We start from the raw sequence: 15287 nt of genomic DNA, 5'->3' as shown, positions 1-15287 counted from the left end.
GCAGACAACATCTATAGTTTTGATGGGCATGAAAAACAGATTAGAGTTCAGAGCTGGCAAACTGCCTGGGATTTGGGTGACAGGATATTAAGAGAAGGAAATTGCAGAGACGAGCCCTAATGGAAATTACAATTTCCATTGGCTTCTTGGCAAAATCCTAAGCTGTGCATATGCAGGACAAGACTCCCCAAAGTGTAAAGAAAATAGATATGGGAGGTATGTTTTACTGGGAACTGATGAGAAATTTTGGAGGTCACACAGTACTGGAGAAATTTAATTTAACTCAAACCATGCAAAGAGACTTTGATGTAGACTGCTGGTCTGTAGTTGTGATCCCAGAAAGACCAGGGTGTGGGAGTAAGAGCTACATTTTCAGAATGAATATACCCTAGGACTAATGGAAAGATGAAAAGTGGCGGTGGTAAAGCCTATACTGAGGTTCAGCAAAGTCATGATGATTTGCTATTGGTTGATTTACCTGAGCCCTAGGACAAAACTGAATCCTAGAACAGAACAGTATTTAGAGAAAGATAATTCATCAAGACTTTTATAGTGCCCCATCCATTATATCCAGTATACAAAGAAAATTATGAGACATATGAAGACACAGGAAAACGCATCTGATCATCAAAAATAATTGGTCAATAACAAGTAGACCCATAGAAAATCCAGATAAGAATTAGCAGTCACAGCTTTCAAAATAACTAAGATTAATATTTTAAACAAAACAAAGAACAGCAGGGAGGGAAAAAATAGACATAACATGGCAACAGAATTGGTATCTGCAAAAAGAATTATGTGAAGAAGAGCTAAGGGCAAAACTCAGTAGTAGAACACTTCTTAGCATGTGTGAGGACCTGAACCCCAGTACCAGAGGGGGGAAAAGATTATATGGATGTTCTAGAATTGCAAAAACACAGTAGTTGAACTTAAGATCTTATTGGGTAAGTTTAATTACAGAATAGATACAGAAAATAGGATTAGTGAACTTGAAAATGAATCAATACAAAACTGTTGCATAGGCAGAAAAGCAATAGAATGTAGAACAGAGCAGAAGAGATATGGGACATAGCTGAGGTCTTGTGGAGCACTCTCCCAGGAGGACTTTTACAATGATTAGCATGTTCTGCACCTGCCTGTACAGCAAAGGGGCCTCTCAGTACATGTGCCTGTTGTATACTTGAAATGAGGCAAGTGTTGCCAAACACTCAGTCCTTAATTTTATTTTTAATTAATTAAATTAGTCTAATTAATTTGTGACTACTGAATAACAGGTACAGGCCAGGCATTATTAAATTCCAGGGGAAAGAAGAAACTGGGACATGATTAGCATTCAGAAAGTTCCTTCTGGAGTAGTATACTGGACATCCATTTCACCCTAGATGGTTTGCTCAGACCAATCATGATATTTTCATTTCCCTTGTTATTTACTGGTTCAGGGCCAGTATGAATCAATGAAACTGAGTAGAGATGCTTGGGCTTCTGGGAAAAAGAGTCCAGCATCTGACTAGCTCACCCACCCTCCTTCCTCCACCTCCCTCACTGGGTGAACCATGAAGCCTGTTGCTCTCTTATTTCTAGCTGCCACCTTGGAACCACAAGTTCCAGAGCAGAACAGTGGATAGAGATCCTGGATGACAGGCTCGCACAGCTTCATCAGTTCTGAAGCTCACTCTGTCTCTGAATATCTACTTAAATTGTGAAGTAATCAATTTCCTTGATATTTAAGCCAGTATCAATGCAGATTTCTGTTTCTTGCAGCTAAATATTCCCCTGTTGACTAGATTAGAGGCTGGTGAGGAAAGACCAAAGTTGAAGTCTATCAAGAAAAAGACAAATGTGTTTGATAACCTGCAAATTTCAGCAAAACGTGAAAAGTACTAAAAGAAGTGTGTATGCCATAGACCCATACCGCAGAAGTCTCCAACTTGGCAGAGGTAGGAAAAGATGTGGATGACTTCCAGAAAGTGGCAACACCTGAACACTTGAAAGACAATAGGATTTGGCCAAGTAGAGGAGGTATAGATGGAAAGATCATATTCATGAGAGAGCATCCCTTAAGCAGAGGTCTGGGGGCTTATGCCAAAGTCCTAAAGGAGAAAACATGTAACACAAGGAACTGAGGCTTTATCTAGCAGCAATAGGGAGCCATTGAGGAGGGGTGATAATGCCAGGTCTGCCTAAACTGGATGACTAGTACATGTACACACACAAACACACATACGCGCGTGCACACACACACACACACACACTCAAAACAAAGAGTAGCCTAAGCTAGCCAGGCACCTCACAAACCAAAATCAGCAAGAACGTTATAGACTTCTTAACTCTCAGTCTCTGCTCTCACTTTCTCTCCCCACTTTTTTTTCTTACAATCCCTGCAAAATGTGAGACGAGGAAGAGAAAGACAGTAATACCCAAAAGATACCCGGCACAGTGTGTGATGCCCAGCAGACATTAACTGTAGTTAGTTCCTTCCTACCTTCCTGGTTCTGACAGGGTAAACCACAGTCATGTAAAGGTAGTTGTTTTCTAATCAGAGAAACTCAGGCTGCAAACCTCATGTTCAAAATCACACCCTGTTATTGACAGATGAGCCACAGCCCAGCCTGGAGACACACAGGCTTCTGTTAAGCCTTAGAAGGCCTCACTCCTCATTCTTGCCCTCCTTGTGTTAGGGAAGTGATGAAAAATCTCACCAAGTTCATTAATAATATAAATATTTTTAGGCTTTAAGCAGAGTTTTGTTTCTTGTGTTTGTGTTTTGCATTTTATTTCCAAGCCTATGTGCTTGGGTGAACCAAACTTGCTTCAGTACTGGCAAGAAGTTCATTGCTTTCCTGTGGGGAAGGAACAGTCATGCAGGAGCCAGCAAGTTAAGCAGCTGAGAAGCAGGACCAGCCAAGCCAAGAGTCAGCCCAGTCAGCCTCAAGATATTGATGCCGAATGGCCAAATTCCTCCCATTTAAACCACAAATGCTGATAAACTATTTTCAGAAACAGAATGAAGGAATGTACTGCACTCACTTCCCAAAATGTAGAACTGAAGAGGTCAAGTCCTATTTAATCCAAGCTGAGAAAATACTGCCCAACTTTATCCCAGAGCTAAATTTAGGCATCTACTGAGACCTGGCCTTTGGCAAGTTAATTTAGATGAACTGATGAAGGTTCCTGGCATACAGGATACACTCACTGAATGGGAACTATTATTATTACTGCAAAAATGGAGTGTCTGCTGGATGTTCTCATCCAGTCCTCCCACACATCCTAAAACTGGCTGTGCCAATCTCTTGCACATCTGGGAACAACACTCCACTTGGGCTGAAGGGGAAGCAGTCATCCTTCTAGAAGCCCCTCTGAGAGGAGGAGGAGGTTTTCTGCTGTCAAGCTTTGTGTGAGGTAGGCTTGACTTCAAAGAGCTGAGGAAGATACACCCTGCTCCTCTTCCCTTCTTTCTTTTTTATCAACAGCAGCCTCAGCAATGGGATCAAATGGGACCAGAGCAGGTGTGAGGCCATGCAGGGAGTCAGACATATCCACAAGGAGGTTCTTAGTCATGTTTTTGTCTTCCAAACTTTTCCTGGCAAAGTAGAGTGAGCAGAGCTCATGAAGTACTTTCTGGATGAGGGGCCCAACCACTCTTCATTAACATCCATTCCCTTAACAGTTCTACTTACAGGACTAAGGTGAGTCCCTGTGGTTTAGGTAGTGCCCGTTGTCCCTACAAGTAGGGCAGAAATGCACGCCCCCCGCCCCCCAGTATACAGTAATACCTTTAGCAATCTTCACTCATACCTCTACTATTATCTTCCTTAATACTTCTATTCAAAATTCCATTTTGAGTTTCACTTGATTATCTATCATTCCTCCAACTGTTTGTGGGAATTGTTTCTACCCCTTTCTTGTCACTATCATCCTAACACAAAGCTTTTGGTGCTACTTTCACTCTTCTTCCTCCCTGACACCCATCAGTCATCTGGTCTAATTTTCTTTCCTTTGGAGGTTTCGGGATTGACCGTTTCCTTTTGCACCTCCCACTTGGATTTGTTTCAGAGGACAAATACTGGTTTTCTGCCTAAGAATCACCCCCAATGCAAGATGAAACATGCTAAAACTTCACTGTCAAACAGAGAGGGCCTTAGAGAAGAGTTACCTGAATCTCTCAGCAGTAGATGGTGCTCTTGTGCAAGCTCAAACGGAGTGCTAAAAAGTTTAGCTCTATTACCCGAGAACGTGCCTTGGCCTGCTATTTATTTGACACTATGAACATCTGGAAAGCTCAGAGTTATCAAAATTACTGGTCCTTTCCTCCAGGAATTTGTAATATTATTGGGGAAGTGAGGTCGGCCTAAACTGGGTTCAGGCATATAGCTATATATGCCAACTATAAGCATATAGCCAAAAGACATGGGTAGAACAGGGCCAGCATGACACCATGAATTAAGGGGCTGCAGGGATATTCAGAGTTGTGAAAAAGTACTTCCAACTGATAACAGAGATGGAACAGGTATTCTCAGTGAGTGGGGGTAACATCAACAAAGTATGAAGTATGAGAAGGTAGAACATAAAAGCCCAGAAGAGGACAATCTCAGTGGTGGGAGATAGATTCACAAGTCTAGTTTTAGTCACCATTGTAGATCCTTTTGGTTTGTATCTCCTCTGGCACCTTAAGACAAAGTCAACCTTCTAGGGAAATATCAGGCAAGTCAAGAACCCTGGGGCGGGACCAGCCATCCCACCTATTTTTCCTCTATACCAGGAAAGGGCATGTCTCCTTTCATCACATCTGTCTCCCACTCTTGTCTGTCTGTCTCTCCTTCACATACGTATTGTCCTACTATTGTCTTACTGTCTTACTAGGGAGAGGTTGGAGGTGAGCATAGGAAGGAGAGAGTGGTATTTCTTGTGGAACATGGATGGAGACATGGGGAAAAAGTTCTCTGGAATTCCAACTAGAACCAGGTTTCCTCCCTTTGCATACCATAGCATAGGTTTGCTAACTTGAGGATAAAGTTTGTACTCCCCCACACTGCCGGTGTCCCACAAGAAAGATTCGGCCCCTGAAATGCATTTCTCCAACTCATTTGGATGGGGCAACTCAAGTCTATCTCTGAAAACCTCCTGAGTTTGAGAACACTTGGCAAATGACATCCAAAAACCTATTATGTATTGTAGTAACTACAAAGGCACTTTACTTCGATAAATGATTATAGAGTCGTGTTTTCTGCTGGCTTAAAAACATGTGGCAGAACTGACATGTTTTCTTTCAGTATGGACCGTCTTCTGCTCTTTCTCCCATGCACACTGACCTCCCCCCCCCCCGCCCCCTGCTCCCTCCTCTCCCCACCCCAGCTCCAAATCCTACTCCTAGCTTAGGAAGTGAGAGAGAACCTTGATGTCTTAACTAACTTAGGTTACAATCACTGGAGCGCTTACTGTTAGGTCTGCCTGGGAAAAATGGCTCCTTCCCTTTGTTTTCCCTTCCTTCACATGTGACCCCTTCCCTAGAAGATCCTACCCAGTACTGTAATGCAGGTAACTGGCACACTGGAGTGGGGGAAGAGTGGAAGGTCCCCCAGCATCTGAGGTCTTTGCTGCACCACACCTCCTTCCCACCCTCTCCTTAGATAGCCAATCTCCATCATTAGTTCCCCCCTGCACCCCTGGCACCCTCTATCTTGTGCGAACCAGCAGTTTGCCCTCCTCCCAATAAACTCTTTTGTGCCTGAACCACATGGCAGTCTCCTTTTGGTGAACCAAACAGTTACTATTTCTTTGGCATCTCTTTCTTACAGGGTCCGGAGAAGGGCATCCATATCCTTTACTGTCTACATCCAATGCTCAAGGTAAAAGTACTGGGATATAGTCCTCAACATCTGGCAAAGGATCCCATATAGAGCAGACTCAACGTCTGCCCCTCACAACACACTTCTTACTTTTGACTAGACTCTTAAACTGATTTATATTTTGGAGTTAACATATACTTGTGATATGAGGGGGTATTAATATATTTCCATACATGTACATAGTATACTTCTGAAAAAACTCACCCCCTCTACCATATTCCAAATCTTCTCCTCTTCCCTTACACTTTCAAATAATATTTGATGAATTTCATTATGCTGTGTGTGTGTGTGTGTGTGTATGTGTGTGTGTCTGTGTCTGTGTGACTGTGTCTTTCAGATTTTCTATACCAGAGTTCATTCATAAGTACAGGCTGCAAAGGCAGACTTACAGCAGTTTGGGAGTCTGCACCCCCAGCTTGGTGACAGGATTATAGGAAGAGCCATGTCTCTCAGGCCTGAGGAACCTTCTCAACTCTCCCCTCAGCTGTTGTCCACACCTACACTCCTCAGACAGCCTGCTCTGCTCAGGATGCAAATGGGGCTGAAATGCAGGCCAAGGAAGAAAGTAGAGAGAGAAAGGATGTAAGGGGGAGAAAACAGCTTTGGAGGGAAACACACTCTCACATACAGCCTGTAGAACATTGTGACTTGGATTATTTTTGGAATCCAGTGTTTCTAATGTGCAAGGGGAGGAAATGAGAAAAAGTAAGTAGAGATTCCCAGGACCAGCAGGCTGGAAGTAATTCAGGACACTGTGTTCTGTGTCAGGGCGTGGGGTACACATACACTTCCTTGCCCTGAGCTCAGTCAACAGGAGGTGGAGGGGTTCAGTACTTTAGACCTTGGGTAGGAGGAGGGAGGCCAGAAACAAGAGGGCACCAGAACTTGTTTCCAAAAAAAGCAGGAAATTACAAACTGCCCAGTAAAGACCTTGCCCTTCTGGCCTCCCCAAAGCTTAAAGCTCTTTGCAGATTCCCTCTCAACATGAAAGGCTCAGGCAACTGAATTTCACCAAGATTTGGCATAGCCCTCTAGAGGCCTGACCAGTGATTGCCCTTTTACCTCAGCAGTGGTCAGGACACATGCCAACTGACCTCTATCCTCCACTCTCACCCCTCCCCCTACCCACAGCACACACTCTGAAGTCCTTCAGCCACCTGCTAGGATGCTAGCATACTTAGCTGTCTTTCCTGCATAGCAAGAAGCTTCCCCCAAACAGGCTGTGTATGGGTGTGCTATATAAGTGTATGTTTGCTGGTGCATGTGCACGTGACTCTGTGTGTGTGTGTGTGTGTGTGTGTGTGTGTGTGTGTTCAAGGGGAAAAAGCACAGGACTCTGAGTAGACTGCCAACATTCTATGCAGCTTTCTTGGCTCTATCCCAGACAAACCTGTCCATCTCACCAAGCCTTCACTTTCCCATCTGTAAACCAAGGTTCAGACCCATGCCTACCTAGTCTGTTCATCACAGAAGGCAATCTGGAAACTAGTTGATGAGCTACCCCATTGATTCTGTTGGGTCTCTCTCTATTCAGAGTCCAACTTTTCTATGCAAAAGGAAGGGCTTGGTCCAAAAACCTCTAAGGTCATGGGTGTGAGAACACTTTGTAAGCTGACATTCAAAAACATATTATGTATTGTAGTAACTACAAAGGCACTTCACTTTGATGAATGATTATAGAGCGAGGTTACTGCTGGCTCATGGGTGTGGGTACTAGACATATGGGGAAGAAAAGCGAAGCAAAAGTGGCCAGTGGCCAGGATAGAAGGAGAGGCAGTGGAATGTCTCTATGACTGGCCATACTGGTTCTGGTCCTCCCAGGCAGGATGAAACTTTGGGTCCTGCTTTGGGCTCTAGGGAGTGATCAGAACTATTTATACCTTGAAGGAAGAGAGCAGGAAATAGCAGTTGAGACTTTGCCCAGTAGCATGGCATCCTGGGGATGTCCTGAAATGCTAATGTAGCTAACAGGATATGCAAACCCCAGAAAACATAAGCAAAGTGGCCTTTTGCCCATCACTCACAGTACTCCCCTATTTTCTCATAGTAATTAACAGGAAAGTAACATTATTTTGCTTGCACAGAATTCTACATTTTTTTAAAATGGCCAGGTGTCATATGCTCATGCTTGTAATTCTAGCAACTGAGGAAGCTGAGATTTGAGGATTGCAATTTAAAGCTAGCCTAGGCAGGAAAGTCTATAAGACTCTTATCTCCAATTAACCACCGAAAAGTCAGAAGTGGAGCTGTGGCTCAAGTGGTAGAATGATAGTTTTGCATGAAAAAGCTAAGGAACAGAGCCTAGGCCCTGAGTTTAAGCCCCAGCACCAGCACAAACACACAAAATGCACACATGTCTCTTAGACAGATTACAGGAAGTATTTCTAGCATGAAGCAAAGAACAAGACAAATGTGTTCCTAGCTATAATGCAAAGCAGGTAACAAATATCTTAGATGTACAAGGACAATCACCTCTCCTGAGAATCTTTTGCTTCTGTGGCTGCTTCAAGGACAGATAGTGTTTTTCCAGAGACTTTTCCCTATGGAGGCTTCCCCTTGCCCTGACCGATCAGGTATGACCCAACTTTGATCTATGTGGTCCTTTTTCAAGCCTTGCCTAGGGGCACTGCACAGTCTAGTGACTTGTGTGGTCCCCATAAATTCTGCATCTAATAAGAAGCTCCTCGGGACAAATCCTAAGCGCTTCTCACCACAGCTCCATTTCTTCATGGACATGGCTCCATATTAACAGAATTTTACCATGCAGGAAGGTGCTTAAAAATTAAGATGCTCACTGAACTCACTGGTGGTATGCATGTAATCCTAGCTACTCAGGAAGCTGAGATCTGACAATCAAGATTAAGAGTCAGCTTGGGCAGACAAACCCAGGATACTTTTTTTCTTTCTTTTTTGTTCTTTTTTGCTGGGTCTAGGGCTTAAACTCTGGGCCTGGGCACTGTCCCTGAGCTCCTTGTGCTCAAGGCAAGTACTATACCACCTGAACCACAGTTCCACTTCTGGCTTTTTCTATGATAAATTGGAGATAAGAGTCTTTTTTTCTGCCCTGGCTGGCTTTGAACCCTCAGATTGTGGCATCCAGAGAAGCTAGGATTACAGGCAAAAAGTGGAAGTAGAAGTGTGGTTCAAATGGTAATGCACCAGCTGTGAACAGAAAAGGCCCTGGCAGAGCAAGAGTCTGAGTTCAAGACCCAATAGCAATGAAAAAAAGGTGGGAGTGAGGGAGGGAGGGAAGGAGAGAGGGAGAGAAGAAAAGGGGAGAAAAGGTTTCAGCAATATTTGTGTGCTAAGGCTCATCTAAGCATGTTCCTATACTGTAAAGACTGGAGATTCCAGAACCTTTTTCAGGTCAGAAGGTCAATGGCAGGGCAGTGTTAGTATTTTCTGATATGTCTCATTGTACTTACATCTAGTTGGCCATCGTGAGATGACAATCGTCTCATATGATGAAGCTTGAGGTTTCTACAATGTGTGAAAAGTAGACTTTTGACTACAAGGTCCCTTATAGCTCTACCATAGTAATATAATATCCCGAGGCACCTATGGAATGAAGCTATCCACTGAACAGCACCCACACTTTCCTTTCCTAAAGACACATCTACAATGGGTCTGCTTAATGATCTTAGATGCCACATATAGTCCCTACTAATGATGAGGCCCATCCCTTCTCTTTAGAAATGGTTTGTTGTTGTAGGGCAGACAGCTTCCTCACAAAGGGGTTCAATGGGGCAGCTGTAGGTAGATGCAGCTGTGAAATAAACCAGTGCAGAGAGCTACAATCTATGCCAGGCCAATGTGCAGCAGCCAAGCCTGTGCTCTATGAACACAGTGCTGGACAGCCATTTACCTAGAGACTCGAGGGTACCAGGCTGAGGCAGCAGTGCCTCAGCTTCTAACACAGTGTATTACTTAAGTCATCTCTGAATTACTCAACACTCCCACAGACGGTTTCTTAATCCTCCCCATCAGAGCTAAGCCATGATGTTCTTATTCCCTGGGAACTCCCTAACACAGGGTCTGTGCTTAGCAGCCATTGAATAAATAATTTGACACAAAGAACAAGGGAGTGTTGAGAGGTGTGGGTGATCTACTACCTTGATTATGACAATAGTTCCATATATGCACATGTCCAATCTCAACAGACTGTATACCTTAAATATGTATAGTTGATTATTTATATATAATATATTATATATATATCAGTTATACCTCAACATATATGTTTAAAAATATAAATAAGTTAATAGGTACTGATGTATCTGCTTGTTTTATTAGATGTCAAACTGCTTTGGGACAGGAACTCTGATCTATTCAAGTGCCTTGTCTGGGCTCATAACAGTTGGTCAATATTGATTATTAAATGAATGGGTAGACTCTTCTAAGATTTACTATGAAACAAGAGTCCCTCCTCATTGAAGGTTGACTTGGGATAGAAAATGACTCTGTTCCAACCATCTCTAAGACAGGGAACACACAGGGGGCCATTATAGGGGTCAGGAAAGGTGGTGGAAGTTTTACTCCTCAAGACCATTTGGTAAGTGGGAAGCATTGGCCTACCATGCAAGTCCTAGGAGGCATACTGGCATCCCATTGCTAGAGGAAATGCTGTATCTACCTCTGTTACAAAAATAGAAGCTGAAAGGTCACTAGTCTCCTCTGACTGCCAAGAGCTTCCCAGATGTGGAGTTAGAGGCCTCTATCAGTCCGCCAGCACCCCACCCCCCCAGGCTGAGACATGGCTCATGCAGGAACTATTTCCTCATGCTCTTGTTTAGATGTGGAACTACATATACTATGCTTACTCTAAACCATCACCTCTCACCCCCTTTCCAAAACACCAAATAAGCCAAAGACTGAGGCATTCAGCTTGCACAGGTATTTTAAATTAATTTGGAAGCAACTTGAAATGACTTTTTCTCCCTAGCCCCATACCCAATGCATTTTCTGCAGCAGCAGGGTCAACCTTGAACAGCATTTTCACCACTGACTCAATGCCAAAATATTCTTGAGCTGCTTTCTTCCCTTCATCCTTCTCTGGTTTGCTTTTAATGTTTTTTTTTTTCCTCTCCCTCCCTCCCCCACCTCTCTTTACACACATACACACTCATCTCTGCATGTACATACACACACTTATATACACGTTTCTTCTTTGGGTCTAAGCACACCACAAAACAGGGATCTAATAGAGTTCATGAACAGAAATCAGGGATCATAACCTGGATAGGGAAAGAAATACCTATATTCTCACTACAGCATTCCCTTCCATTATGTATACAGACAATAAACTACATTAATGTTAACTATATGTCCTGACAGCAGTGAAAACACACGTTTCCATTTCATATCAGGCATGTTGCCTTGAACTATGGATTTTGCTTATTACTATGTCAAAATTATGATATTTATTAGACTTAAAGCTAATCTGATTATTTAACATGTTAATAAAGGAATACATAGGTTACTGACATTTTCAAACTTAATAACTGTATTTCAGCAGATGCTTTTGAAGGCACATATACTTGTTTTGTACATTTATAAATATTATTCTGAGGAGTCCATAGGCTTCACTCGCCCAGAGGCCAATGGCTTACAAAGAACAAGAAGCCCCTGTTAAAGAATGGGTACTAGGATCACCAGAGTGCAGGACAGGGAACTTGGGTGCTAATAGGTGGTCTTCAGTGGTAACATGAGGCAGGTCCTTGGATGAGAGAAAGGGAGTGTAGAATTACTGGATAAGAGCTTTGGTGGGTTTTGAAGACAGACTAAAATCCCGGTCCTGTTTAACCAGGAATGTTGATCTAGAGCAAGCCACCATTCTTCTCTGAGTTTCTATTACTAGACATCAATACACAATACAATGCTTGTTAGTTTTTGCTTTGTTGTTGTTTGGATATTTTTAGGTACCAGGATTTGAACTCAAGGCTTCATGCTCACTAGGTTTGTGCTCTACCAATTGAGTCATAATCCCAACCCTACCATACCATTCTTATAAGCAGGAATTAAAAGAGTATATGAACGGCAGCAGTTACTTCACAGTTGATGGAACCTGTCTGGCTCTAGACAGCCTTACCTACCTGGGGAGTTCCGAGGCTAAGGTATGTTGGATTTGTTTTTGAGACAGGCATAATCTGTGTTCCATGAAGGTTTCTGATATCCTTGAACTTCAGAGATATCCTGAAGGGTTTCAAAATCTAAAACACAGCTAGGCAGACATAAGTACCTCTGTCTCCAGATCACTGAAAGAGGTACCCATATGGGGCTTCAAAATAGATTCATGACCCCAAAAAGAAGAGATGTCAAATAAACAGGAAGTATTTCAAACCTTCCAAGCACTGATCACAGGATCTTGCTTCTGCATTCATAGAACATTTGACTCCTGGCCTGGTTTATTTTTACTAGTGGGCAGTTCATGGGGTTCTATGGCACAAGCTGCCCCTTACAAGCAAGCCAGGCCAATCAGACCCAGTGCTAGGCTACTGGTTAATGGGCCCTGGGTAAGGTCAGGAAAACTCCTTCACATATCTATCCCCAAAATGTATACAAGTGAGATTCAAATTTTCTGTGTAGAAAGAATACATATGCATTAAAAATGACACAGATTAATTTTCTTGTGATTAGAAAATATTAAAAAATACAGAAAATTACAATTAATGGTAAGTTAACAAAATCATTAACATTAAAGTTTCTTCCCATTGTGCATAAATTAGTATTATAATTATATAGAAAGTTTCATATCTTCATTTTATCACTTTAAAATGCCTAGAAAGACACAAAACTATTACATCATACTGTTCATAAAACTTGACGGTTACTGAGAAATATCATAGTATTTCTAATAATAGTATTATGCATTTAAACACAAGGCACCCAGAGAAAATGGATCAAAGGGAGCTCATTTCACTCCTCTTAAAGGGCAGATGGCAGTAAACTCTTCTTTTTATCTTCTTTAGCTTAGACAGAATCTAGATGCCATTCTTCTCTCTCACTTGCTCATATCTTACTTTTTCCTGATAAGGAGAAAGTTTTGCAAATGCACTGCTGGGAAAACAATGTCTTATGTGACAACAAGTGCCCCCAAAAGAAATGGTATGGCAATGAGAGGCTTGGACTTTTTTTTTTTTTCCAGTTCTAGGGCTTGAACTAAGGGTCTGGGCACTGTCCCTGAGCTTCCTTTGCTCAAGGCCAGCCACAGCGCCACTTCTGGCATTTTCTATATATGTGGTGCTGAGGAATTGAACCCAGGGCTTCATGCATGCTAGGAAAGCACTCTACCACTAAGACACATTCCAGCCTGAGACCGTTGGTCTTGGAAACAGAAAACTGCCATTGTAGACCCAAGATCAAAAAGCTTTGTTTCTCTACATATCAAGAGAGACCAACCAAATGCCTCATAGGAACCAAAGGACTGTGCAGAATAAGACTCTACATGGGTGAGTCTTTTGTCAGTAGTATATTCCACTACAGGACCAGTCACTTTTTCAGTGCTACAGTGACTGATAGCACCTTGACCCACTCATTATGAACACGTAGAGAAGGAGGGTAGACAGCATTGGTAAAAGCATGGACTTTGCAGCCAGCCTACATTTCCTAACTTGGCAAATTTCCTCATCACTAAAGTCTCTTCATCAGTAAAATGGGATGATAATAGTCTACTTATCTCTTAGGACACTTATATGTATTAAAATAAGGTAATATACACACAGTGCATGGTACATATTAAATACTATGTTAGTGTAAACTGTAAGAACAACTTAAGGATGGGGCATGGTGGTGGTAAACATCTGCAATCCCAGCTACTTAGGAGGTAGATAGAGGAGGATTAAAATCCAAGCACAGCTCAGGTAAAAAGCATGAAATCCAATCTAGAAACAAACTAAAAGCCAAGAAAAACATGGCTCAGATGATAAGAGTGTTTGCCTAGCTAGTGTGAGGACCTTAGTCCAATCCCCAATAAGGATAAAACTAAAAACAAAAAAAACCCCAAACTCCCCAAACAACCTATAATCAGTGGACAAATATATAGCTAAAAATAACTTAGACAGGCTATAACAAGCACTTGAAAAAGTTTTCAGGAGAACTGGAGGTGTGGCTCAAGTGGTAAAGCCCTAGACCTTAAAAAAATAAAAACAAAAGTATTTTTCAGCCAAGCACTGGTAGCTCAAGCCTATGATCCAAGCTATGCAGGAAGCTGAGATCTGAGGATCAGGATTTGAAGCCAGCCCAGGCAGAAAAGCCCTTAAATCTTATCTCCCATGACCAGCAAAAAGCTGCCAGAAGTAGAGGTGTGGCTCAAGTGGTAGAGCACCAGCCTTGAGTGAAAACCTAAAAGGAAAACCTAAGCTCCCAGGCTCTGAGTTCAGGCTCCAGGACCAGCATACACATACACACAAAAGTTTTCAACAAAACTTCTACCACCATGAGTCAGGAAGTTGGATTAGTAACTTCCATTAGTTTCCCTAAAAAATGATTCCTTCGGGCTGGGGATATAGCCTAGTGGCAAGAGTGCTTGCCTCGGATACACGAGGCCCCTAGGTTCGATTCCCCAGCACCACATATACAGAAAACGGCCAGAAGCGGCGCTGTGGCTCAAGTGGCAGAGTGCTAGCCTTGAGCGGGAAGAAGCCAGGGACAGTGCTCAGGCCCTGAGTCCAAGGCCCAGGACTGGCCAAAAAAAAAAAAAAAAAAAATGATTCCTTCACCCCACTGCAGTTTGACCTGAGTCTGTTCTCTTCCTACCTTCTCAGCATCCTGCTCAAAGAGCCGTAGCTGGAAGCACTGGTCCAGCTTGAGCTTGCGCACATGCCACATCTGGTGCAAGTGCTGCCGGGTGGAGTGCAACTTGTCTAGGAGGCTGGTGATCTTGGGTACCAAGCTCTGAAAGTCGGCACTGCCTGGGATGCAGTTGCGCCCTGAGAAGCCATCGCTGCAACGGATGCACTGCAATAGCCGCTGCCCTTCTCGGTCCAACTCCTCCACTGGGGCCTTCAGCACCTTTTTCTTGAGCTGTGTATGCTCATCAATGAGCCTCCGAGAGCCCTCCACATCCACAGGGAACTCTTTCCGGGCCAGCATCTCCTGTAGGTCCTCAAGGCGTGAGAGCAAGTGCACTGCACTGTTGAAGAACTCCTCCAGGGAAAGTCGCAGCTCGATCCACTCCTCGTGATTGTAATCCAAGGAGCCATCAAATTCCTCTGTCAGCTGAGAAGGGTCCACCAGCTTTGTAAGGCCTTCCACGGATACCATGCTCGTCTGGGAGATTAAAAACAGAGAAAGAGACTCAAAGGTGTGGGGGAATATGAGAACAAAGAATGAGGGCAGAAATAGGCAGGAGGAGAGAAAGGCAAAGAGAAAGATCAAGATAAGCCCACATAGCAATGACTATAGCCTGCCTAGGAAAGGGAGTATGTGAGATCACAGGGCCAA

The 15287-nt window shown here is 43.1% G+C and overlaps 1 protein-coding gene across 6 annotated transcripts in view; it reads right to left on the bottom strand.

Moving 5' to 3' along the window:
- Window positions 1–15287, bottom strand: part of LOC125351785 (kalirin) — a 439002-nt gene that overhangs the window by 204339 nt on the left and 219376 nt on the right. For all 6 annotated transcript variants that reach the window (XM_048346787.1, XM_048346788.1, XM_048346789.1 and 3 more), the window contains exon 5: window positions 14601–15113. In XM_048346787.1, the coding sequence (XP_048202744.1) occupies window positions 14601–15113 (513 nt within the window). The remainder of the gene's footprint in view (window positions 1–14600; window positions 15114–15287) is intronic.

This window comes from Perognathus longimembris, chromosome 5 (genome assembly GCF_023159225.1).
Source record: "Perognathus longimembris pacificus isolate PPM17 chromosome 5, ASM2315922v1, whole genome shotgun sequence".
In the NCBI taxonomy this organism is placed as follows: domain Eukaryota; kingdom Metazoa; phylum Chordata; class Mammalia; order Rodentia; family Heteromyidae; genus Perognathus; species Perognathus longimembris.
Note: the sequence above shows the minus strand (reverse complement) of the source record. Positions and strands in the feature narration are given on the sequence as shown.